This window comes from Antedon bifida, chromosome 6, assembly GCF_963402885.1.
Source record: "Antedon bifida chromosome 6, ecAntBifi1.1, whole genome shotgun sequence".
Taxonomy (NCBI): Eukaryota; Metazoa; Echinodermata; class Crinoidea; order Comatulida; family Antedonidae; genus Antedon; species Antedon bifida.
The window spans coordinates 1429287-1453859 of record NC_136231.1 but is presented as its reverse complement, the minus strand read 5'-3'; the positions used below and the strand labels follow the sequence as shown (position 1 = coordinate 1453859).

Below are 24573 nucleotides of genomic sequence, written 5' to 3'. Positions count from 1 at the left end.
AAATACAGTAAATTGACGCAAGTAAATAATAAATTATTATAATAATTCAATCAAATTTGATGTACAGTACACACGAGACTACACAAATATTGTCAAAAGCTCTGAAATACCATAATAGAAATTATCTGATAACAAAATAACAGTTATATGTAAATGTACCAGCAGTAGTTGCAACCTCACATGAGTATTATTGAATAATTTGATGCTTGTTGAATGCATTTATCTATCAATAATAACACTTTATGTAAATTGTTACCAACAAAAAAACTAAATATCATATTCTTTTATATTAAAAATCACCAACTAACATGAGATACAGTTTTCTAGTTAAGACCAATTTTCAGACGAGCCGCAACGGTAAGAGGGAAAACCGCGTAGCTTGTACCACATAGAATCTGTATCTATCCTGAGCGGGTTTCAGCTCAATCACCCATCCATTCAGTTCATAAGAAATAGCATAGATTCTATATTTTTGTTTTCCGTTACCCAGGTGTATAAATGGGTACGGTTAGATCAAGACACAACTGCGCTGATTACTAGCTGCATTATGGAAGTATGTTTCCATACGTGTTTGATCCAAAAATAAAGTGCAGCGCATTGACAGGCTTGCTTATATGCACTATTATTTAATTATTATTAATATCGTTTATCGTTACCTCCCGTTTGCCTTAAAGCTCTGTCTACACTATCAAATTGTGATGTGCCCATATATGGACATGATGATGTCATTAAATCACTACTATATTTGGACATATCGCTACCATATTTGGGCACATCACACTTTTTTGTCAAACTAGTTTGATAGTGTAGACAGAGCTTTAGAGTTGTTTATTGCTATACTTTCTCAGATGCCAGACAGTGTATTTATCATTGCTCTCTAGCATCTACAATGTTATTGGCTGTTATACTGACATCAACCACCAATAAAAGTAAGTTGACAGTATTAAGTATAATTAAATGGTATATGTAAATATTTTTTTGCCAGAAATTATACAAACTGTAATTTACTGATTCAACGACTCGCACTATAAAAAATAGTACAACCAACACAACTGAGCTTAATTTGTCAACCAATCAATTACCATGGTTACATATTACTGTGAATTGTGTATAATAAGTAACCATGGCAATGAATATCATTTTAAATTGTATGATGTGGATAATATTATACTTTATTATTCTACACTATAAAATTATGTTTTCACTTTAATAAGTTATATCGTATAGACGAATTGTTAAAGGAAAGCTGCATTATGAAATAACCACAGTACGCTGACTCTAATAAAAAATATAGATAGGGTAACTTGAATGATGAATATTTCTTATCTGGTTCAATTGTTGACCTTTATTTTCTAGACTTACTTAATATCTTCAATTAGAAAATTTTATTATCTAATTAACCTAAATATTTTTAGTTATGATTATCAATAATTATGTGAATATGAAAGAGTATGTCGTAGTATTGACTAAAAAATACTTTTTTTACATTAACCATTCATTCACCATTGTATATTAATAATTTATATCATTTATTACTGTGTTACAATATATTGTATTCGTGTCATTACAATAGGTCCTCTACAGTATGTTTATATTGTTTTTTTAATGTCGGTTTTATACCATTTTTATATCATCATTTAATCTTTTTATTATGACTGCAAATTTCAGTATATCTTAAAAATAAAATAATTATTTATTAAAAAAAATTGCATTGTAAAATCAATTAATCTTTGTTTTTTTAGCTTTCTTACTTAATTCTCTATGTTTTTACTTAATGTGATTATAATCAAGTATAGTACTGTAACTCTGCATCAGTGGTATAGAGAGTTTAATTCTCGACATGACTATACAGTACATACAAAATTATCTTTCACAGAAAATAAATGTTGAAAATAAACTAATTAAATATCCATAAAAGAAATATCAAGACATGCATATAAAAACTAAAATTTAAGTTTTACCTCTTAACAGAACAAACCTTTAAGTTACTATAGTATACTATTGAATTAGCTGCTTTATACAGATGCTAAATGAAAATCAATAACTGTATATTGAAAATAACAATAAACTGGAAAAAAAATTGAATTTGACATGTGACCATATTTTGTATTGGACGAAGTGACGAGAATGCTGATATAGAATAGGCGCCTTGTGTCGTATACTTATTAATAATGTATTGTCTAGCCGAATTGGAATTTTAAAACAAAATCTGTGATTAAAACCTCAGCCTAGAGAACCCCAGGTGTGAACACACAAGCCCAGTTTGCCTCATTGAATTCAGTTGTCAGCTTGGTAACTGGTAGGCTGCACTAGGGCCAGCTGTTGCTGTAACACGAGTGTGAGTAAACAAAAGATGGGCCTCACTCACTCGTCATCATGCCCTGAATAACAATACCTACCAATATCACAGGAAATCTCCTTGTTTCCAATGCATAACAAATATTATCTTGAAATATACCAATAAAAACATTCCATGCAATTCGATGTAGTTTACATAGTGAGTACAGTATTCAAATCCAAAAACGAAACTCTAAGTTCTAAGCATCTGCTAAGCCAACACGCTGTTTACCCACACGGTGACAGAAGCCTTTTGACTGGTTTTTATTAGACATGCATCATTGAGCACGACGTAAGAACCTAACCTCCAATAACAAAGCTTTAAATTTATGATTGCGCCCTCTATACAGTACACTGCACGAAAACTTTTTTCGCGTACTAATTTATATTGGGGGCGTATGCACTATTTTTTAATTCCTGTATGTAGAAAATATTGTATTGTAAATTCTTTACATTTTATAATTCTAGTGTTTTCAAGATGTCATAGACTCTAATTATTTTGACTATACGTATACTTTGTAATTATTTATTTATGAAATATATAAACAACAACATTTGGTATCATAATAATATACAAATGTCATAGTTTTGTGAGTGGCTTAATCATTTATACACGACTAACTGTTTTCATGAACTATTCATGTTTTTACATAAGAAATTGACATAAAAATGTGTAGTTTATACACCATACAGTGTTACTACAGAATACAAATCATCTATTAAGGAAAACCATGGACCGATAAATTAGAGGTCCATGGGGAAACTAACAAATTAGCACAAAGATTAAATTTTACCCCAATAAAGTAATGAAAGCAACAAAATATACACATTTAAATGTAAAGTTTAATAGTACACAGTATTATTACAAATAATTTTCCTAATTACATCATACCTTCTCCTCCACTTACGCAATATGAAATGTAAGGCCTATATGACATTTATTAAAAGATATGTCAAAGTGTAACCCTATTAAATAGTTCATTATCCAAACTATACTGTGAATATTTTCACAATAAAAACAAAAATCATAATATTGAATTTCAAGGTAGTGAACTTTACATTCAGCAATTTTATTTATTTAATATTGTGACATAGTATTACAAAGGTCACAGGTCAAATTCGAATTATTTTACAGTTGAAAAAAGTTTTTTTCGATCATCATTTTACCAGTATATAATAACATTTCAACAGCAGAAACCCTTTTTGTTGTTTTGGCAAAAACTGCTTAGAAATCAACTTTAGGGGGCGATGAGAGATTCAGCAAATAACTGTTCGGAAAGCCAGTAGTTCAGGATCAAAATACACGTAGCAACTGTTTCAGAGGCAAGCAACAAAAGCTCAAGTATCAGACATTTCCAAAACATTTTTAATCAAACATGTTTTCTTTAAAACGGAGGAAAAGTTTAGGAATGGATGCTCTCATCGCCTGCGACCTTGTGGACCTTAAGCTCAGTCTACACTATCAAACTTTGTGACAAAAAAATATTATGTGCCCATATGGGCATGGTGATGTCATATATATATCACAAATTTTGATTTGACTTTACTACATGATTTCATTCATTGCATTGTTGCGTCAATGCGCCATGAGCATCTAATTTGTGATGGAAACCAAAGCAATGTAAGATTTCCTTATTATTATTAGTGTAGACAGAGCTTTATAGAATTCATCACAAAATATGGTTGCTAGTTACATTGACAGTGTAAACTGAGGTTTAATACAATGCATGATTCTACCATTCATAATGTCTTGTCATATAAGTTATTATGGCTGCAACAGTCCAATGTACGAGATACCTCAGTATAAAAGACAATTTATTAAAAAAGTTATTTCTCTCCACTGCTGGCTACAGCCCCCATTCGCTGTGGATCCTGTGATGGATAGTGGACACCTTGACGGGGTGGGGGAGGTAGTCCGACTCCAGGAGGGGGTGGTGGAGGTTGCCCTCGCATTTGTTGATGCCTTTGATGTCCGCCATGATGGAATGGTGGTGGGCCTCTCATTGGTGGCCCATGGTAGCCCATGTCATGATGCATTGGTGGAGGTGGCATACCTGGATATCCTAGTTGACAAAACACAAAATGATTTCATTATTTAAATTATTGTAGCAGTACAGTACAACTTTCAGAATGAATAAGAGAGGGGGAGTGTTTAACCCCAGTGTTTTAGTCCATCTCAGACTCTGTCGTTTTGAACAGACAAGTTTGGCGGAAGCTGTATGAAGGGACAATTCAGCCCAATAGTCTGCGCATCACAGGCTAACCTTACAAATACATATTTTGGACAGTGCCCTCAATATTTCGTTGCCATGCGAAACAGATTTTTACTGGCTTACGAAAACGAATACGTGTGCGTGACGTATCTGTTTTCGTTATCGTAACGAAACCTCTATTATTCTACAATTACATATGTATGGTAGATATATTAGGTAATGTAAAAACTTACCTCTTTGTGGCATTCCAGGTGGTGGCATACCTGGGGGTCTGTGCGAAGGTACTGGAGGAAGCATGGGTGGCGGTTGATTGAGGTTGAAAAAGTTGTTTGTTTCTTCAGCAGATATTGGTGGTGGAGGCAAAGCTAAAGTAAAGTATCAATAATAAATTATAAGCCATGTTGTGATTTTTTTTGTAATTGATTGTAAAATTGTTTTTATGTTTACATGTGTTATGTAATTATGTGCGATGAGGAGGGGCGACAGTGATGGACTTATTTGAGTATGAGTCTCTATGTCATCCCTCGACCAAATAATGATTCAAATTTTATTGTTTATTAAAGAATGTCATCATTTTAATATACAGTATGGTTTGATTTCATGTTGTTTCAATTTTATCTACTATTTGACCTAAACATTTAGATTTATTATACAAACTAGAGCATTTTCAATTCATTGAATGATGGGATTTGTACACGGTACACAACAGAATTCAATTACTTAAAGATATATTGTTCCCCCTAAAAAAAATTTTTTTTTTTCAACTTTTTTTTTAATATGCCATTTTAATGTCACCTAATAGTTATTCACTTTGACAAAAAACTGGATTAAAAAAAAATTATTTTCCTGAAAAAAAAAAAAAGTAAACATTTCTTTTGTCTTTTTATAGAGAAATAATTTTTTTTTACAGAAGTAAATAACCTTATTAAAACTGCAAAATGGCCTATTTAAAGTCTGATTTTTTAATTATTTTTAAAATACATTATATATGTATATTGTGTGCAATAGCAAGCCTAGCCAAAATTAACTTACAATTTACATAATCAAATTGTAAAAAGAAACTCACCTCCAGGTAACCCTGGCACAGCCTCGTAGTGCACTTCATTTTCAGTGTCATCCTTTTTACCACCAATGGCTTGCTGGGCTTGGGACTTGCCCCATTTGATGTTCAAACGACGACCTTTAATGATCAGTTTCTGAAACGACCGATCTGCTGCCAACTCTGCTGAATTACGTGCAGTGAACTGTACAAACGCACATTGTTGTTTCTGGACTACGTTGATGTTGCGAATTTCTCCAAATTGATAAAAATGATCCCTACATATACAAGAATTATATTGATTAAATAATTAATAATTAAATAATATTAAATAATTAGTAGAAGCATTAACGAGCGAGGTAAATGAAGAAACTACAACAAAATAAAAAGCAATTAAGGATTTTGGCTAGTGCACTATTGAAAAAAAAAATTTCTTGAATGGCCTGCAGTGATAATTGGGGGCGAAATGTATATAGTCTATCTCGAAAAGATAAAGCATTTAAAATATTCATAAAACCATAAAAAATGTAGCAACATTTAATATGCTATATTAAAAAGTTTGTTTTGTTTGGGCAGAGCTACCAATCAATCAGGCTTCCTTCAGTCAAAAATGACTATGGGGACGACATTGGTAGAATTTCATCAGCACGTCATGGTTACAGTAAGTATTATACTGCATATATTATTTAATTTTAACATTATCTTTTAAATTTTTGAGACATTAGCGCATTTTTTTTCAAGACACAAAAATGAATTATCCATAATGAATCCACTACAAAAAAATACTAACCTTAAATCTTTCTCTGTTACTTTATCGCCAAGGCCTCCGATGTAAAGTGTTGTAACAAGACGATCTTCGGGCACGTCTAGCTTAGGCATCTGGGACGCCCTCTTGAGAAGCTTATCTGCTACAGGGTCGTTATTTCCATAGAAACGATCTTTGATGTTTTGATCCGCAAGTGGATCATCAGGGTCTGTTGGCTTGTCATGTCTAAGAAAGATATTTAGATAATTTTAAAATACAGTAAATTAAAATGTACTAAAAAGTAAGTACTATTAGTATATGACGAAACACAATACAGACTAAAGCTCTATCTACACTATCAAACTTTATGTGACATGCCCATACATGGACATGATGATGTCATATCACTACCATATTTGGGCACATCACACTTTTTTTGTCAAACTAGTTTGATAGTGTAGACAGAGCTTTAGTTATATACAGAGTAATTAAATTGTCATTTAAACCCTTGATGCTAACCCTGCAAGCATTCAAGTTTAATGTAAAGCTGCAAAATGTTACTGGCATTCAATAAAAAGAACAAAGTATCCGTGGTTGGCAAATGTATGAAGTATTTCATATTAATCACCATCATGGGTTTTCATATTTGGTATTCTCATCCAACAAAGTTTGGCGCTAGCTCTAGGATGCTGTTTAGTTGTTGACATTAAAAGTATGGCTTAAACACTACAGATAATGCTTCATAGTAATGCACAAAATAGGTCGTGTCACCCCATAATCCTAGTGTTAGTCTACAGTATACCGACTAGTAGTATTCAGTGGCGTAACGCAGAGGCCTGAAGCCCCTGGTTTAGGAACTCTACTGTAAGTGGCCTGGCAATGCTGGAGGCCTCGGCCGTTTTAGCCTTATTTAGCACATTTTAATGCCTAACTGCCCACAGTTTAGCCAGTGAGCACTCACAATGTGACAAATAAATGTGATGTGCCCATATATGGACATGATGATGGCATATCACTACCATATTTGGGAATATCACTACCATATTTGGATCATAACTGACCACAGTTTAGCCAGTGAGCACTCATTCCAGTAGTATTATTGACAAAGGAAGTCCTCACCTGTATGGACACTCTTCACCACGCTTGCATTCTCCTTTGACCCAAAATGAACAAATATGTGGCCTATTGCGCTTGTAGTATGGTGTTGTTCTTGCTAACTTGAGTAACAGATCACTAGGTGCTTGTGCTTTACCCAGTGCACCAGCTCCTTCTGAATTGGCAAGCTATAAATAGAACAATACAAAAATGATAGTGGTAAAGTACTGCCCCATCTGACAGAAATTACAGATTTTAACCACCTGATGTAACCCTGAAACCAACCAACTAGCAGGAAAGACAGTTTTGTGGAATTACTTCTCATCATAAGAGAAAAGTCTGGTACTTTGACAGAGATAGGATATGAACCCAGGACCTCAGGAATTCGTAATTATTTTGGGGCATTTGGAAGGCTATCCCTGGTACTATAATAATGATTTTTTTGTCTGCTTTTATCTTTGCTTGTTATTGATGTATGGTATTGAACTAAATCAAAACAAAGGATAATCACCAATTGATCTACTGTATAGTATTGCTAATAATATTTGTCTGATGTGTAAACAATTTTTCTTACTTGTTTTTCCATGTTTTGTGTGTAGAATTCTTTGTTGACGTCTGACTTGGGCATGTCATCCTTAATATTTAACGCTGCATCACGCACCTGAATTGGTAAACCTTCACATAAAACAAGATTTGAATTACACATCGAAAGAAATATTATAGAATATAGTTAGTTATTTTAAATATGTTCATCAATAAAAATAAACAAGATTGTAATTGTTTGTAACTACTGTGGAGTAGTTTTGCATCAGGGTGTCTCTAACGCCTAGCCATCATTGATCTAGAGCTATGAATGCCAGGCTAGTGATCTGGAGGTTATGGGTTTGAGTCCCATCCGAGAATTATTTGCGAATTTGTATTCTCAATGTACTTAATATAAGGTACAAATTATGTCAGAATAGGACAAACATCTGACCAATCACAAATTTACATATTGTGATACTGCCATACAGTACTTAAAACCCTGGGATTATTCAAGCATGTTAACCACCAAGTTTAGTAAAAGTGAATGTTTGTAAAAACTGCTTACCATATTCTAAATCTAAGAGACATGTTTGGCAGACATTTTTAATCTTACTGCACGTTTGGCAAACCTCTGTTTTCTTAAACCTCATTCTCGCACCAGGACACCATCGAAATATAGTGAAAGGCCGCTCACAAATTTTACATTCCTTTCCAAATTTCTCTTTAATCTGAAAAAAAAATAAATAAAATTCATCATTGAATGTGATTGTCATCAAACGAAAATGTTTTACATATTATGTCTGGATGAAAATTGATTGTGTGATGCTACAAGTGCTGAATGAAAAGGGATTTAAATAAACTTTTGACTGGTTAAGAAGTTACCGTAAATGACCTAATACTTACCATTCTGACATACGGATTATCCCCAAGACAAGTCTGACAAAGAATCGGGAAATCCTACAAAAATATAATGTTTTATAAATGTAATTAAATATAATATATACAGTACCACCAATATAAAGTAACACTTCACTCCTTGATAATTTGCCCAAAAATATACATTGCATTGTTATATTTCATCATCATCATCATGTCGAGCTTGCTCGGGCTTCTATGACTCGGATACGCCACCCTTTCTGGTCTTCCATGGCAGCAGGCAGTTCATCCGGATTGCACTCTGTGTCCTCGCATAGTTGATCTATGTAGGTTTTACGGGGACGTCCAACACAATGAATACAATTAACATTATCTTTTTGACATTTTTAAAATCATTTTATCATATTTATTTTTTTGTGCAATGCAAGCAATGTAATTTCCTTGTGTAGGATGAAATAAAATCACATCTATATTTTACACTAATATTTTTACGCCAAAACAGTACCGTATCATTTTCTCTGGCTGCGGTATTGAAAAGATTGATATTGAGAAGTTAGGACCTGCCCTCGAAACCTAATATTCCTCTAGGCTAGCCTAAAACTAAAGTATAGTATATAGCTCCATGCTATTAGTATTAGTTAGCAATGAATGAATGGTGAGCAAAAATGTTAAATAAAATTCATTCAACATTTTTAGCGAAATAAATATAAATAAAATCATTTTTAGTATTTCCACAAACATTTGGTTACATTTAATTAGGATAATCAAGAATGAAACACAAATATTAGACAAAATATAACAATTATGTTGTAGGCCGACACACTCGTGTATTGATGTATGCAACCGGCGTGCAACGCCAGGCTTTCAAGCGACACAATAGCATCTTTGGCTTGGTGCCACCACCGACCGAGAGTCAGCGAAGTGAGCCTTCAAATAATGTCAAATAATATCAATTCTAACGTCAAAAATTTAAATATTACAATTAAAAGTGGACCTTATATATGTATTGTAAATATTAATACAAAATTGTGGTAGTATAAGAAGAAAATATGTACTTACTGCATCTTCCCAACCTTGTCGATTGTAAGTATTTGCTCCCTTGCTTGTCGCCATCTTGGTTTTTGAAGGTTGCCAGAGTGAAACCTAAAAAGACCCAATATTGGATCTATGCCAATTTTGCAAAAATTGATTATAGATTTCTTTACGCGCCCCAACCACCTAGCCCCGCCAATATTGTTTAAACTCAATAAATCAATATAAATCACTTCCAAATGAACAGGCATTTATTATATTATTATATAATTGTTTTTAATATAATACATACAAATGTAACATCATCTGCCTACTAGAAAAATATAATATTATTATTAATTAATTATTTTTATAGACCACTTAGCCTTCAAATGTTTGTTTTTTTTCCACAAATATTATGAAATCATCCAGGTAATAATTGATCAGATTCATTTAAATATTTTCAATATAAAATTTAACGACAAAAAGAGAGATCGACGTTTCGGTACCATCATAGAACCATTTTCAAGATCAAGTGAAAAAACAATAATAATTATGTGCACTAAGCACCAATAAACAATCGGATTCCATCAAAGCTAAATTGTTTATCTAACTCAGTAGGAGGAGCTAATTACTTAATTAGCCCTCAATTAGCATTTCCTGTCACCAACTTTGGTGCTTAGTGCACATAATTATTATTGTTTTTTCACTTGATCTTGAAAATGGTTCTATGATGGTACCGAAACGTCAATCTCTCTTCTTGTCATTAAATTTTATATTGAAATTATTTAGTAAACGTCTTTTAATTTTTAATTCATTTAAATATATTTTAAATATTGTGATAGTTTTGCAGAAAAGTCAAAACTTTATTTACACTTATCGTTTCTGATGTTTTCGTTTTAAAACCATGTTGCATTAATTTGTTGTGGCAACAGTTCAAGCTTGTGGTATCTGGGTTGAAATCTTCCCATAGTCCTACTATACTATACTATAGGCCTACATTTTTATTTAAAGTAACATTAACATCATTTTCTTCAATAATAGTGTGTACATTTTCTGTTAACATTGTCTTTTTTTTGTTTGAATTGTTTTTATTATATTTTTCTCTGGCAATATCAAGTAAATTCGCTGCTTCAGTTTGTCCGCACTTTGAAACCATTTTCTTAAGAAATCCATCATTTTTCTGAAGTAAAACAAATGGCTCATCAAATTCAGCAATTCTTCCTTGATCAAGAATCTGAAAACATTTAGAATTTTAAAAAATATTATCATATCACAGTACAAAAAATGGTAATTGGCACGTCTATATTGAATAAACAGGTTTCTAGCTTATATAATGTATGGAATATAACCAGTGGTGTAACAGCAATAAGCTAACACTGGCTAAACCCAGGGCCCCCAAACACAAGGGGCCACAGAGCATGATCAGTCCAATGCAACTACCCAGCATTGGAGGGACCCTCAGGAGTACTAAACCAGGAGCCTTTGCCCTATGCGTTTACGTCACTGGCAATAACATGGATCAAACACAAGTCACAAAAGAAGCATCCACACAAAACTGGACACGCTAATCTAACACACTCTCACTACTCAAACAGTTCTTCCGTTTGACGTCTCTCGTATTTCTCTACTGTCGCAATTTAAAAAAAATTACCATAATTCGATCAGAGTCCATAATAGTATTAAGTCTATGCGCTATTGTTAGCACTGTACATTGTTCAAACTTCTCACGAATTGTAGCCTGGATTAAGGTGTCTGTTCTGAAATGAAAAAAATATGACGTCAACTGAAAAACATAATAAATACGTTTACTAGGCTATGTCTGTATTTTAGTACTTTAAGAAGAAACAAATAATGACTGAAAATGCAAACTGAACAAAAAACAATGCTTTGGTTTTTAAAAAATGCTATCTAATTTTATTGAAATTTTGGCAGAAAATTAAATGATTTGATTAAAACATTATGTGCTTTTGTGTGTCATATTGATGAGCCATGAACAAAATATTGTTATTGTTGAGATTAGACAATGATTTGAACCTAGTAAGCAAGTATGCTATGTTAGCTGTGCCACTTTGTCTAATCATGTACAATGTTCTTCTTACTTGATATCTACATTAGCTGTGGCTTCATCAACAATCAGGATGCGGGTGTGTCGCAGTATTGCCCGCGCCAAACACAAAAGTTGCCGCTGACCGACACTAAAATTAGTCCCACCTTCGGTCACTTCTGCTTCTAGTTTTTCAGGAAACTCAGAAACAAATGTTTTAAGTTGAACCTAAAATATCAACAAAAAACAGTAATTTGTAATATTATCATTCTGTTGCCATTTACATTAAGGTTTTTATTTATTAAATATTATATAAATGTTTAAATTACATTTTAAATTAAGGATCACAAAAACACATTAAAAAAACTAACCTCTTCCAACGCTTCCCACAATTCAACTTCTGTGTGTTCTTCAAATGGGTCCAAGTTCCTACGAAGAGATCCACTGAACAATACTGGGTCCTAAAAATATAGTAATATAATACGATATATCTGCAATATAATATCTTGAGGTTGATACAGTAGATCTTGACACAAATAAACGGTAGGCCTAATGCATCAATGCAACTAATATAAAATGTTGATGAGCTGTTACATACAGAGAGCTGAAAGTTATAATGGTAATGTACTATAGTCCTACCTGAGGTATTATAGAAATACTATTTCGTAGGTCATGTAACCCAAGGTCATTTAATAGCACCCCATCTATCGTAATTGTGCCCGACGGTTCAGCCAATCGTAGTAATGCTGTCATTATTGAACTTTTACCAGCTCCAGTTCGGCCTGCAATACCAACCTAAATATACACGAAAAATGAAAGGAATATGTTGAGACATTTCATTTACACTTTTCTTTTCAGGCCACACTTCATCAGCGTCAGCAGTTTTAGCTCTTGTACTCACTTAATTACAATTCATTCCACTTATTCAAAGGAAACTTTATTCAAACGATTTTAGATTTAAATATTGTATTTAGAAAATACTGATGATACATACAGAGCAAGGTTTTGCAAGTCCTTGGTTCTTATGGACAGCATAAGAACGGCACAATAAAATACGAACACTGCTTCAAATAGACAAAGATATTTTTAGGAGAGGAAGAAAGGGGAAGGAGCGAGACACATATAACGGTGATTTTTATTTGGGCACTTACTACAGAACTCATTTGTTCGAGTGTGATACAATCAATTACAATCACTTATACCATATACCTTTTCTTTAGCAGCATGTGAAGTATGCAAAAAATACAATCGCACCAAAAACATAATCATAACAAGAGGAAAGACAACAAGGAGAACAACAGGATTGAAAATGGCTACTGTGAGAACTGCTCCTAAAACCATCAATGAAATCTGATGAAAAATGAAATGAATAAAGGAAAAGTGAAGAATATAACATCTTAGTGGGATGTGTACCATAATGAATTGAATGAATGCAAAACTTTAAAACAACATATAATAATGTATAAGTCAGAAAAAAGGTAGGAAGGCCTAATGTCCTGTCTACACTATCAAATTTTCTGTGACAAAAAACATGTGATGTGCCCATATATGGACTTGATGATGTCATATCACTACCATATTTGGTTATATCACTACCATATTTTGGCACATCACACTTTTTTTGTCAAACTAGTTTGATAGTGTAGACAGAGTTTAAGGAGGCCAGCAAACCAGTTATGAGCTTTTATGAAATATGGAAAATTGTTATATGCCTTTATGTGTGTGATTTATCTTTCCCAGTCTGAATGCTACAAATATGGATTTCTCAGCTATAAAATTGTTTTCATACATAATCTTAATTCCATTGTTCCTTTTTCTGAACACCTACCTGAACAATATCAGCAACTGTTAATGGAAGAAGCTCATCCATAAATCCAATATCTTTAGCAAATCTATTTAGGATGCGACCTTAAAAACAAACAATATCTTTAGTATAATTGCATGGATGATGTGAGCTAAATAAGAACTAATGAACTTGTTTGTGAGTTAATAGTGGACGACCTCAAAAACTGTTCATAAAATTTAAGCGTACTGTCAAACATTAAAACAAAAAAAGCCAAAATAACATCAAAAAATAAACAGAAAAACTCTACTTTACCTGTTGGATTTGCATCAAAGAATCTCATTGGTGCATGCACAACAGCGTGAAACATCTTATTATGCAAATTTTCTGAAGAAGTGATTGCAAACGAGAATGTCAAAAATGATCTCAAAAAGCTCATAACAAATAATGAGGCAGTTAAACCTAAGAATGTGTAGATGTACCAATTGGAATCAAATTCAAAAGATGATGGGCTTGCAGTCTGTAATAAGAAATTAAATCAATCATGTAAGTAAAGCCAATCTGTTCGCGCGAATCAAAAGGGTCGGCTTATACGCATGCATATTCATGTTTCTATCTTCCAAATCCCTTTATAGAATTCTAGTTCCTTGAGTTTTTCCCTTCAGCGAAATCGGTATTATGAATTGTTTATACCTTTGCGAAGGGGAAATTTCGCAACCAATCAGATCTCAGGAAATGGGCTACGTTCATGAACACTTATGCAAATCGAAAAGCACAGCAGACACGCGATGGAAATGAAAATCGCAGCTACTCGCTCTTGTAGTGCAAAGGGTAACGCAAATTTTGTCTCTTTGTGATATGTTGGATTCACACGAACAAATTCGCCTAGTGTAAAATCAGCTTGATGAATGTACAGTAAACCTGAGTTATTTGGGAGTGTTGGCACAAGCACGGAAACGTTAGCTTTAATGCTATTTTAAACTAGTTTGATGTTGTAAACAAACATATGTGCTACCATTTATTATTTTAAGAAGAAGCATTTGCAATGTTTATTTTAATTAAAAGTCTAAGTTCTGTGTTTTCAATTTGCATGAGTGCATGAGAACTCAATTCCTGAGCAATGACAAATTATTTTTTTTAATTAAATGTTTAAAAACACTTCTAATGTCTAAATGTCCTATTTCTTCATCAATAATATACTACTACTAAAATTGTAAACATCTTTCTTACAGAATTGGTAGAATCCAATTCATTAAATTCATTTAAAGCTGTTTCCTCTTGCAGCACCCAATATGCTAACCACCAGTCAGCAACATTGAAAAGAGCCTGAAAAATAATTTGAAAAAACAAAAATATAGGATAAAAGTGATTACAAAAAATATATCAGCTCATTTTTGTGTAATTTAATCATTTATATGAATACTACAGTATTATTATCCTTATAAATTATTTTTCCTTTCAACTAACAATAAATGGATTTGTAATATCTGTGTATCACTGTATATATAAACAAACAAAAATTTATTCAAATGTAGTAAGCATAACCCAATCTGTCTTGTAATATATTAAGCTATACTATTTTAAGCCTTTTTAAAACAGATTTTTTGTAGTCACTGTTCTTGATCCAATATATAATTTCCGAATGCCTAATGTTCAATCAACAAGGTGAAATTATTGTTTTTATCATCTAAATGTTGATATTTTCTTCAATAGTTATTCTTCATTCAAGACTCATTGTATGCTTTTTTTTAAATAATTGTGCTCAATAGGCTAATTTTTACTATTTAACATATTTTTATTTAAGTTTGCTTCTTAAATAGAGTATTTATTTGTTTTCTGTTTCATGTTTTGTTTTGATGAAATAAAACAAATAAATAATAATAAATAAACAATTTTAAACTTACCTGTACAATTAGGTTAACTAGTACATAGAATGCAATGAAGCATGCACCACCACCAGCTCTAAAGTATTGACCATACGCTGTGTAAGATATGTTACCAGTAGCCTTAAACTCTTCTTCATCATTCTCATCACACTATGCGAGAAAAAACACAAAATTATTATCAAAAGGGAATGTGGCTGGATCTCAATGGAGATAGAGAACAAGCAAAAAGGTAAATTAAAACAATAAAGTAAAATAACCCAAAAGTAGTTACAGAGCTTTTGGGTACTTCAGTGTAAAAAAATAATAGCCAATTGATCAAGTAGAGTAATGACATTCAACATTTTCTATTCACATGTAACCAACTCAATAGCATAAGGATTGAAGAATATACCAAATTAGAATATATGTTAATCGATATCAATCATTTAGATGTATAGGAAAATTTTATCTCTGGTGACCTGAACACCAAATCAAATCTTGTATTAGGTGGAACTGATAACTACTATCATTATATGTATGACGTCGATTCCATATCAAATATCTTTGATTGTTACTGTAAGCACTATGTTAAAAGAGCTTGGGCACACAGATGTATTGTTCTAGGCGAGTAATGTTCATATCAATCATGGAGAAATAATTATCCATGTATCAATCAAACTAAATGATTGATATCTATCTCATTATAGTGTTAGGTCTACATTGTTGTTGCCCAATTCATTTTATATTGTACAGTTCCTACCTATTCTATATGTTTATTTCTTGTAATTTTGTATTTTTAGGTGTCAGTGGGTTTCCTGCTGCTGTAGTGTTAATTATCAATGGTATTGTAGTTACTGTAGTCGAATTGTTTTGACATGTTGACCTACGTCGACTTTTTATTGTAATTGTTATTTTCTATATCATGTTTTTTTTTTGTATATTTCTTTTGGATGCACCTTCCATTTGGTCGAGTGCCACTGTTGTAAAAGTGTAATCTCCAAATAAATTATTATTATTATTATTATTATTAATCTGATACTCGAATATAATCCCACCCAATAACTTAGGCTCAATCTCAGACAGATGAACATAAATATTTCCTACCATTGATGTTTAGAAACTTCAGGCACTGATGAGATGCCTGTTTTTGTTCCAAGATGTACTTTCCTAGTATTAAATTGACCAATCATAGGTTCGTGTAACAAATTGGGAGATCAAACCTGGTTACATGTTGTAGTGACAATTTATGCAGATGTGAAAAGGGTATTAGTTGACTGCACCACTATTTAAGTGTATTGCCACAGATTCAAAAGTGTTTGGCTATAAAGTTATTATCATTATATTAATAATAAAAAGTATTATCCTATCATAGTTGAACACCTAGCCTTCCTTACTATAGGTTCAATTGACTGTCCGGAAACTACAGATTGTGAGCGTCTTATAGATGACACTTTGAAGGATGATCCTCTGCGTTTAAACACAACCTTTTGCTCCTGTTCTTCTGGCTTTTTAAGTAATGATGCAAAATCAATCCCAGAAGATTGAAGTTCTGTGTATGTACCATATCCAGCAACTTCACCCTAAATATAGAAAGAAAAAAATATTTATATTTATAGATTTAGAATGGAAGTCTACGTCCTAATAAATAGTATCTGCATTTAACTTATTTCTCCATGGTTCAACTTATTTCATTATATAGTTTCAGATTGCTTTTGACAACCAATGACAAGGATCATCCATTATAAATGTGTTCTCACACATCCTTAATTAACTTCTTAGTTGTTGGATAATCTCCAAGCAAAAAGAATTACATAGTCTTCCTTACCATAGATTCAATTGGATGTTTCAAAACTAGCCTGTTAACAGCGATATATTTAGGTTTTTTTAAAATCCGCCCAAAATAGTGTATGGTTTTATTGTTATATTTTACTGTAAGAATTAACTGATGTTTGTGCTTATAAATGTTTTTGTTTTTTTAGTGAAATAAATGAATATGTATACTGTATATTCCACAATCTTATAGATGACATATATGATAACCTGGGTTCAAACACACACTATTGCTGTTTTCACACACAGACACATGTTTACATTAAGTTTGTAATTCCTTGAAACATTGAAATACCGGAATGGTGTCCGGCGGGGTTTAGTTTTTTACCAACCCTGAAACCAGTTCTAGAAATACCGGGATGGTGTCCGGCGGGGGATAGTTTCACCACGTAGTGTAAGTTCTATTTATTTGTTGTTAGTTGAAACCGTTCAAATTCATTTCAATGTAAATGTTTTTTATATGTTTACAAATGACAATAAACTTGACTTGACTAGTTCTTTAATTTACAGGATAACTAAAGGCAGCTTACATCTTTCATAACCAAGATTCTGTCAACGTTTTCCAGGTACTGAAGCTGATGAGTAACCAGGATGCAAGTTTTGTCTTTTAGCGCATTCTTAATACAACTGTAAAAGAATGTCAAAACTTAATTAAAAAAAGAAATACAGGTTCTCTTTTTTCCATTAAAATAAATTGGTAGATTTAGTGTGTGTTTTTTTCTTTATAGTGTAGGTCAATACGATACACATTCCAGATAAATTAATTGTGTACTGCACTATGGAAGGCAATCACCGCCAAAAATACAATTACATACATGCAATGTATTCGCAGAAATGTACAACATACTTGTAGAAACATACAATGTACTCCCAGAAAGGACAACAAAAAAACATGCACAAAAACGTGCAACATATTCACTGAAACAGACAAACAAAAAAATATACAACATAGTCATGAAAATGAATGCGCAGTAAATGGCCATTGTACGTTTCTGCAAGTTCATTTTATATTTCTGCGAGTATGTTGTATATTTCTGCTAATACATTGTCTTTTTGGCAGTGATTGCCTTCCATACTGCACAATACATACACATCAAACAAATGCCTTCCAACTTGTGTGTCAACAGCACTGAGTGGGTCATCAAGAAGATAAACATCCTTATCATTGTAAACTGCTCTTGCAAGCCCGATCCTCGCCCTTTGACCTCCGCTGAGTTTTACACCACGTTCACCAACCAGTGTTTTCTCTTCCTTTGCCAAAATATCCAGATCCTATGAAAAGTCCAGACACACAAATATTTTGTAAAGAGCTTGATTTATTTAAAGCCGCTTTCACATCGCGCCCGGATACGGTTCGGCGCCCTGAGAAAAAATGTCACGAGTGTTGTCAAGCAAGGTCATTCATGCTCACTGTTGATTGGTCAAAAGAAATAATTGTACGATTTTTGGCCCAATCAAATGGCTTCTTCATCCTTCAATCCAAATTCGGAGTCCAAATTGAATCCATTTTCCACAACATTTTTCTCAGGGCACCGGACTGAATCCGGGCACAATGTGAAAGCAGCTTAAAGGAGAAATAGTTCAACAAAACAGTATCATGAATTCTCTCAATCCGCAATTTGTTTACCTCAAAGTCCATTCCTCATATTTTCTTGGATGTTATGACATGGCCATAATTGCTTTCCTTCGCTCAGTCGTATATCCCATAATGTAAAATACCAAATTCGCATTGGTTGACACCATATGGAATTACAGTAGAGTGTTGATCAGACTTCCAGTATACTCACCTACGTTTTTCCCTCCTCAACCCTTCCCTCACTTCAATCAAAGGATAATGAATATTACCTTTTTTAAGGCACAGACTCTAATGGCATGATCAAATCTTTGCTTGTCAAAGGGTAGGCCAAAGATTATGTTATCTTTCACAGTTCCAGAGAAGATCCATGGAAGTTGTGCTGAGTAAGCTATCCTGCCAGAGACATCTAGATTGCCTGTCATGTGTGCAACTTCTCTCATTATAGTCATCAACAATGAAGACTAAAAGCAATAGCAAAACAATGCAAATTAAAAATTTGATTAGGATTCACAAATTTAGCTGGGAAAGATTGCTACATTGTAAGTAGTGTATTAACATTTATTGAAGTACTACAGTGCTACTGTACCTAGATACTATACTTTGAGACATGGCTAATACGTTTTTAATGAAAGATAATTGCTGTGTTGTACTGGTCATATATAGCCATGTGAAAGGAAAGCACTGTCTACACTATCAAACAAAATAAGTGTGATGTGCCCAAATATGACAGTGATATGCCAAAATATGGTAGTGGTATGACATAATCATGTCCATATATGGGCACATTTTTTTGTCACATAAAGTTTGACAGTGTAGATTAACATATCAGATGAATGTTTGAAACACTATGCGCAGGCATTTGTTATGTAGTATCTTGTATTGCATCATAGACATACATAATATCCTTAATGATAACATACCTTGCCACAGCCAACAGGTCCTACCACTGCTAATAGTTCTCCTGCTTTCACACTTAAATTAATGTCTTTCAGAACCATTGTCAATGCCTTTTCACCATCATCCTAATTAAACAAAAGTACAATGAATTATTAATGAAGATGATGTTGAGGAGGAGGAGAATACAATGGTGTTATAACACACCTAATGTGTAACCTTGACATTTGATTGGTAATTTTCGAACCTGTGCTGTTCATTATTTCATGGTTGGCAACAGTTTTACCACGTTGAAACACCAGTTCTCATCACATCACCGAAGTTAAGCAACATTGGGCCTTGTTAGAGGGGAATATCGGGTGCTGTATATGGAGCTGGGGTCCCATTAGGTATTTGAAATCAGCACGGTTGCTCAGACGTATTTCCCCATGCCTTTCATCTAGTCAAGGTGGGTACTGCACGAGAGAAGCCCTTAGTCAATGTTGGGACCAACCAAGGTGCTTTAAACAGTACTGGCTTAATTTCATTCATCATTCAGACAAATGTAAAACTAATTGACATTGTCGTTCATGACAGACATCGGCCATAAAAAGCCCAAAGTAGAGTAACCATGGTCTTCGCATTCAACAAATAAACATTCATTATTTGTATACTGTTATCCAAGCCTAAAAAGTAGTGAGACAACCAAGCGAATTAAAAAACACCAATAGCTCACCTCATCCCAAGATGCTGAAATATTTGTCATTGTCACCTGAGGATCCTTTGTAGTCTTATCCTCTGCATCTTTTGAGACATCAGTCGGAGCAGCTTCAATAGCAAGTTCTTTTAACAATAAGAAATCCTTTCAAAATAATAAATTAAAATTAATAAATAAATCAAGAAAAACTTATTTTTATGTTCTTTTATTTTGTTTCTAAATAAAAGACTTTTAAAAGACTAGATAGGTTAGAATCATTTGCGTTGCGCTTAACTTATTGCTCTCCACTCAAGTACTTGCATTGTGCTTAACTTCTGGCATTGCGCTTAAGTCCTTGCATTGTGCTTAACTCCATGCGTTGCGCTTAAGTCCTTGCATTGCACTTAAGTCCTTATGTTGCGCTTAACTCCTGGCATTGTGCTTAAGTCCTTGCATTGCGCTAAGTCCTTGCATTGTGCTTAAGTCCTTGCGCTAAACCTCTGAATATTTTTGAAAAAAACTGAAATCTCATTCTTTATTACAGTAACTGATATTTCAAAATCTCACCTGCATACGTCGCAATGAAACAAACCCTTCCATTGTAGTCGCGACAGAATACGGAAAGTATAAACCCGACGATTGCCGCACAACAATGAATAACGGGATGGCAAAATAAACCTTACTCGCTGTCAGTGTGTTGCCAGTCAAAGAATACACAACAAACGTAGCCAAACTCACAAGACTTATGGTTGTAAAGAATAGAGATAAATTTGCCGCCCGAAGTTGAGAGCTTTTTCGAACTTTCTGAATTTCTTTTCTATAATAAAAAGGAAAAATTGAAACATTTATTACATATACTTTTTAATATTTTTTTTTAGTGGAACTAGCATTAAAGCCCCCTGGACTTATTTAAGTTTCTCCAGCATAAGTGCATTCTACTTTAAAAAAAAAACTCTCATGTTATTACACAATGATGTATCTTTTGAAAATAAAATTGAATTGAATTTAATTTAATTTTCTTCATTAATAATATAAAAAATCATTCAAAATTGTTAGTTTACAGTTTGTTTGTTATATTGATTTCCACATATTATTAATAAAATAATTATATTACAATAAGCATCATACATTTAAGAGAGATGTGTGGTTGGTGGCTAAATAGTTCAAAGAACTTTAATGCTTACCCACAAGAAAAAGATGCATAAATATAATCTATAATGATGAGTAAGATATGTACATGCAATCAGGCAAAAGTTGCATTGGGAGGTATTTAAGTACAATTCAAATCATTAAAATAAGCCTACACAAAAAAATACCCAAAAAAAAGAGGTAAAACTGATTGTCTTACCTTCGCGACTCCGACACAAGGAGGCTAAATGGTTTCTCCCAAGCATACATCTTAATGACACGCATACCAGATATTATCTCATTCATTAACCGAACTCTCTCATCCGTCAAGACTGCAGTTTTTGTCCTAAAACCATCAAAACAAAAATAAGAAAATTAAAATTACCGACAAATAAGGGATGTTATACAAGTTGAATGGAGAGAATATTTTCAGGCGTGAGAAAGGAAAGAGAGAGTTTTAATTTATTGGTATATTTTTGATATTACACTATATTGAAAGTGTTTTAGTTCAAGTATCGATAGCAGAAATATAGAAGATATATGGAAAAACATTGTAAATTGCCACAATAATACAGTACCTTAATATTATTGACCTTTTTTTCAATTGTTTTTATTTTTTAATTCAAGTTCTGTTTCATATAAGGGTGAGAATGTAAAAAGTGAGTTGTCATCGGTTTTGTATCATAGTGAATAAACATTTGTCAAATAGATTATCATGGGATAACTATGACAAAAAAGAAGCCACAAAAAATATTTGTCAAATACTAAGTATAAATACTAAGATTATCATGGGATAACTGTGACTGGATGGAGCCACAATAAATATTGTTATTCTTTGTATAATTTGGATTACTTTTGGTTTAGAAATCCATTCATGCCTGAATTAAATTGTTCTGCAGAAGGTCAAGTAATAAACAGGCTTAGTTATGTAATTATATTAGTGTGATTTGGTATTTCTAATAAAGCCTCACTTAAGCTCTGTCTACACTATCAAACTAGTTTGACAAAACAAGTGCAATGTGCCCAAATATGGTAGTTTTTTAGATCAAAGCTTCCATATCTATTGCTGGCAGAGCGGAGACCGCCCTCAAATTTACAAAATAAACTAAAGGCTTTTAAGCAGCTCATGCGCCATTGGGTTGTACAGCATATGTCGATGATAACATGAATTGATAGTGATATGCCCAAATATGGTAGTGATATGACATCATCATGGGCACATCACATTTTTTGTCACATAAAGTTTGACAGTGTAGACAGAACTTTAGAATAACACATGATGTTATTTCCATTCCATCCACTCAAAGCATTTACAAATTAGAAAACATTTTTAAAAATTCTAAGACAAAGCATATTATACCTTAGCTGTGAGAAGAGTGTCCCGAACCAGCCTTGTAACGGAGTCATCAGAACAATAACTGCCATTCCAGCAAAGCATGATGGTCCTAGTTGATAATATAGCAACACAGTAACAACAATCAACTGTATTGGTGCTACGAAGGTATAACTTACAAATATAAATGCCTAAAAACAAACAAAAATTATGTATCGGATTTTCAGACTAGTGTATGGTTGCTATACTTCAATTGTTTAAGGTAAAATGTCCCATAATTAGTTCTCTAGCAATTATATTGTTTTGCAATCATTGAAGATTTTGTACCTGGTCAAATCTGTTGACATCATTTGATAAGATGTTTACAACTTGTCCAATTGTCGTCTTACCAAGAGAAAGGCTGCTTAGTCGGAGAGCCTGCAAAAATGACATAATTCTGAATGAACACTTGAATGTCAATGTTGATATCAAAAGTGAATGTACTATGACAGTGAGCTTCAGACCTATTATTTCAATCCTTAGCTAAACGCATTTTTTTCTACATTGGTGAAGTCTTTTTAGGAACCCTAAGTGGCACGGGAGTGTTGGGGGGTGGGGGGAATATGAGAATCTCACCTTTCGATAAATGAGTCCAGTAAATGCAATCCGAAGTCTCATTCCCAACAGAGTTGTATAAAAATAATATGGATGTGTTATGGTGTTTGCAATAGCAGAAAGCAGAACAATGATAACAGCATATGTATATGCTTCGCTGCTTGTTATTTCAGAATCTGCCTCAAAGTACATGACTAAACGGCTTACAAACAACGGCTGCACAGTCCTGCAAACTTCCTGATAAACAAAACAATTGATCAAGTTTGTATACAGCTCTGTCTACATCAAACTTTATGTGACAAAAAATGTGATGTGCCCGCATATATGGACATGATGATGTCATATCACTACCATATTTGGAAATATCACTACCATATTTGTCAAACTAGTTTGATAGTGTAGACAGAGTTTTATATAAATTATTTATATGTCTATGATAAGGTAATATAGACCTACTGTATATTAAGTAAAGGAAAACAAGATCTAGATTTACCGCAGCAATGCAGAACATTATTAATCAACATCTTGCATGTGAGGAATGCCATACTTTAATATAAATAATGGAAGTAATCAGACAATATGCTTGATAGGTATGGCACGCTTTAAGAAACAAAACATGGTTTTCAGATGTCACTTTAAGCGATGTGCCTATATATTTATATATTTTTGTTTTTGTTCTATGAGCTCTTAGATTAAGATATTTTTTTTTATTTTTTTTGTTATGGATATATTATGTCACCATGATATTCCGAAAAAAAAAAAGAAAAAGAAAAAAAGCCTTTCCTACATAAAATATTTGTGAATTGTGCATTATAGTATGATTACCTCAAGAACAACAAATATTAAAACAATGAGCATTGGTTTCCCAATGATTCGAACAACTGCTGTTGCTATATTAGGTTCAGTTTCATTAACTTTAGCTTTCTCAACTTCTTTATCCCATTCTCTAAAAAAAATATATATAACAAATTATTTTTTTCTTTTTCAAATAAAATTAATAAATGTC

At 32.9% G+C, this 24573-nt stretch overlaps 3 protein-coding genes across 3 annotated transcripts in view; all 3 read right to left on the bottom strand.

The window, feature by feature from the left end:
* Window positions 1–3162: 3162 nt before the first annotated feature.
* On the bottom strand, window positions 3163–9951 carry LOC144845092 (pre-mRNA-splicing factor RBM22-like). Its single transcript, XM_078702238.1, has 9 exons — window positions 9890–9951; window positions 8858–8911; window positions 8520–8682; window positions 8004–8104; window positions 7454–7617; window positions 6380–6580; window positions 5617–5867; window positions 4784–4915; window positions 3163–4400 (listed from the first exon to the last, which is right to left on the bottom strand). Exons 1-9 carry the CDS (start codon window positions 9941–9943, stop codon window positions 4165–4167), a joined length of 1356 nt encoding a protein of 451 aa, XP_078558364.1. The 5' UTR covers window positions 9944–9951; the 3' UTR covers window positions 3163–4164.
* A 282-nt stretch (window positions 9952–10233) lies between these two features.
* On the bottom strand, window positions 10234–24499 carry LOC144845064 (ATP-binding cassette sub-family C member 4-like). The gene is made up of 22 exons (XM_078702199.1): window positions 24393–24499; window positions 23589–23804; window positions 23301–23390; window positions 23001–23164; window positions 21861–21986; window positions 21080–21329; window positions 20552–20677; window positions 19863–19964; window positions 19212–19403; window positions 18457–18638; window positions 17897–17993; window positions 16931–17116; window positions 15576–15707; window positions 14902–14997; window positions 13987–14191; window positions 13717–13796; window positions 13098–13238; window positions 12528–12683; window positions 12260–12349; window positions 11944–12116; window positions 11496–11601; window positions 10234–11078 (listed from the first exon to the last, which is right to left on the bottom strand). Exons 1-22 carry the CDS (start codon window positions 24423–24425, stop codon window positions 10830–10832), a joined length of 3192 nt encoding a protein of 1063 aa, XP_078558325.1. The 5' UTR covers window positions 24426–24499; the 3' UTR covers window positions 10234–10829.
* The window catches only part of LOC144845082 (DNA-directed primase/polymerase protein-like), an 84909-nt gene continuing 84224 nt past the window's right edge, over window positions 23889–24573 (bottom strand). Inside the window, exon 11 of the mRNA XM_078702225.1 lies at window positions 23889–23952. The gene's annotated coding sequence lies outside the window, so the exon portion shown is untranslated. The remainder of the gene's footprint in view (window positions 23953–24573) is intronic.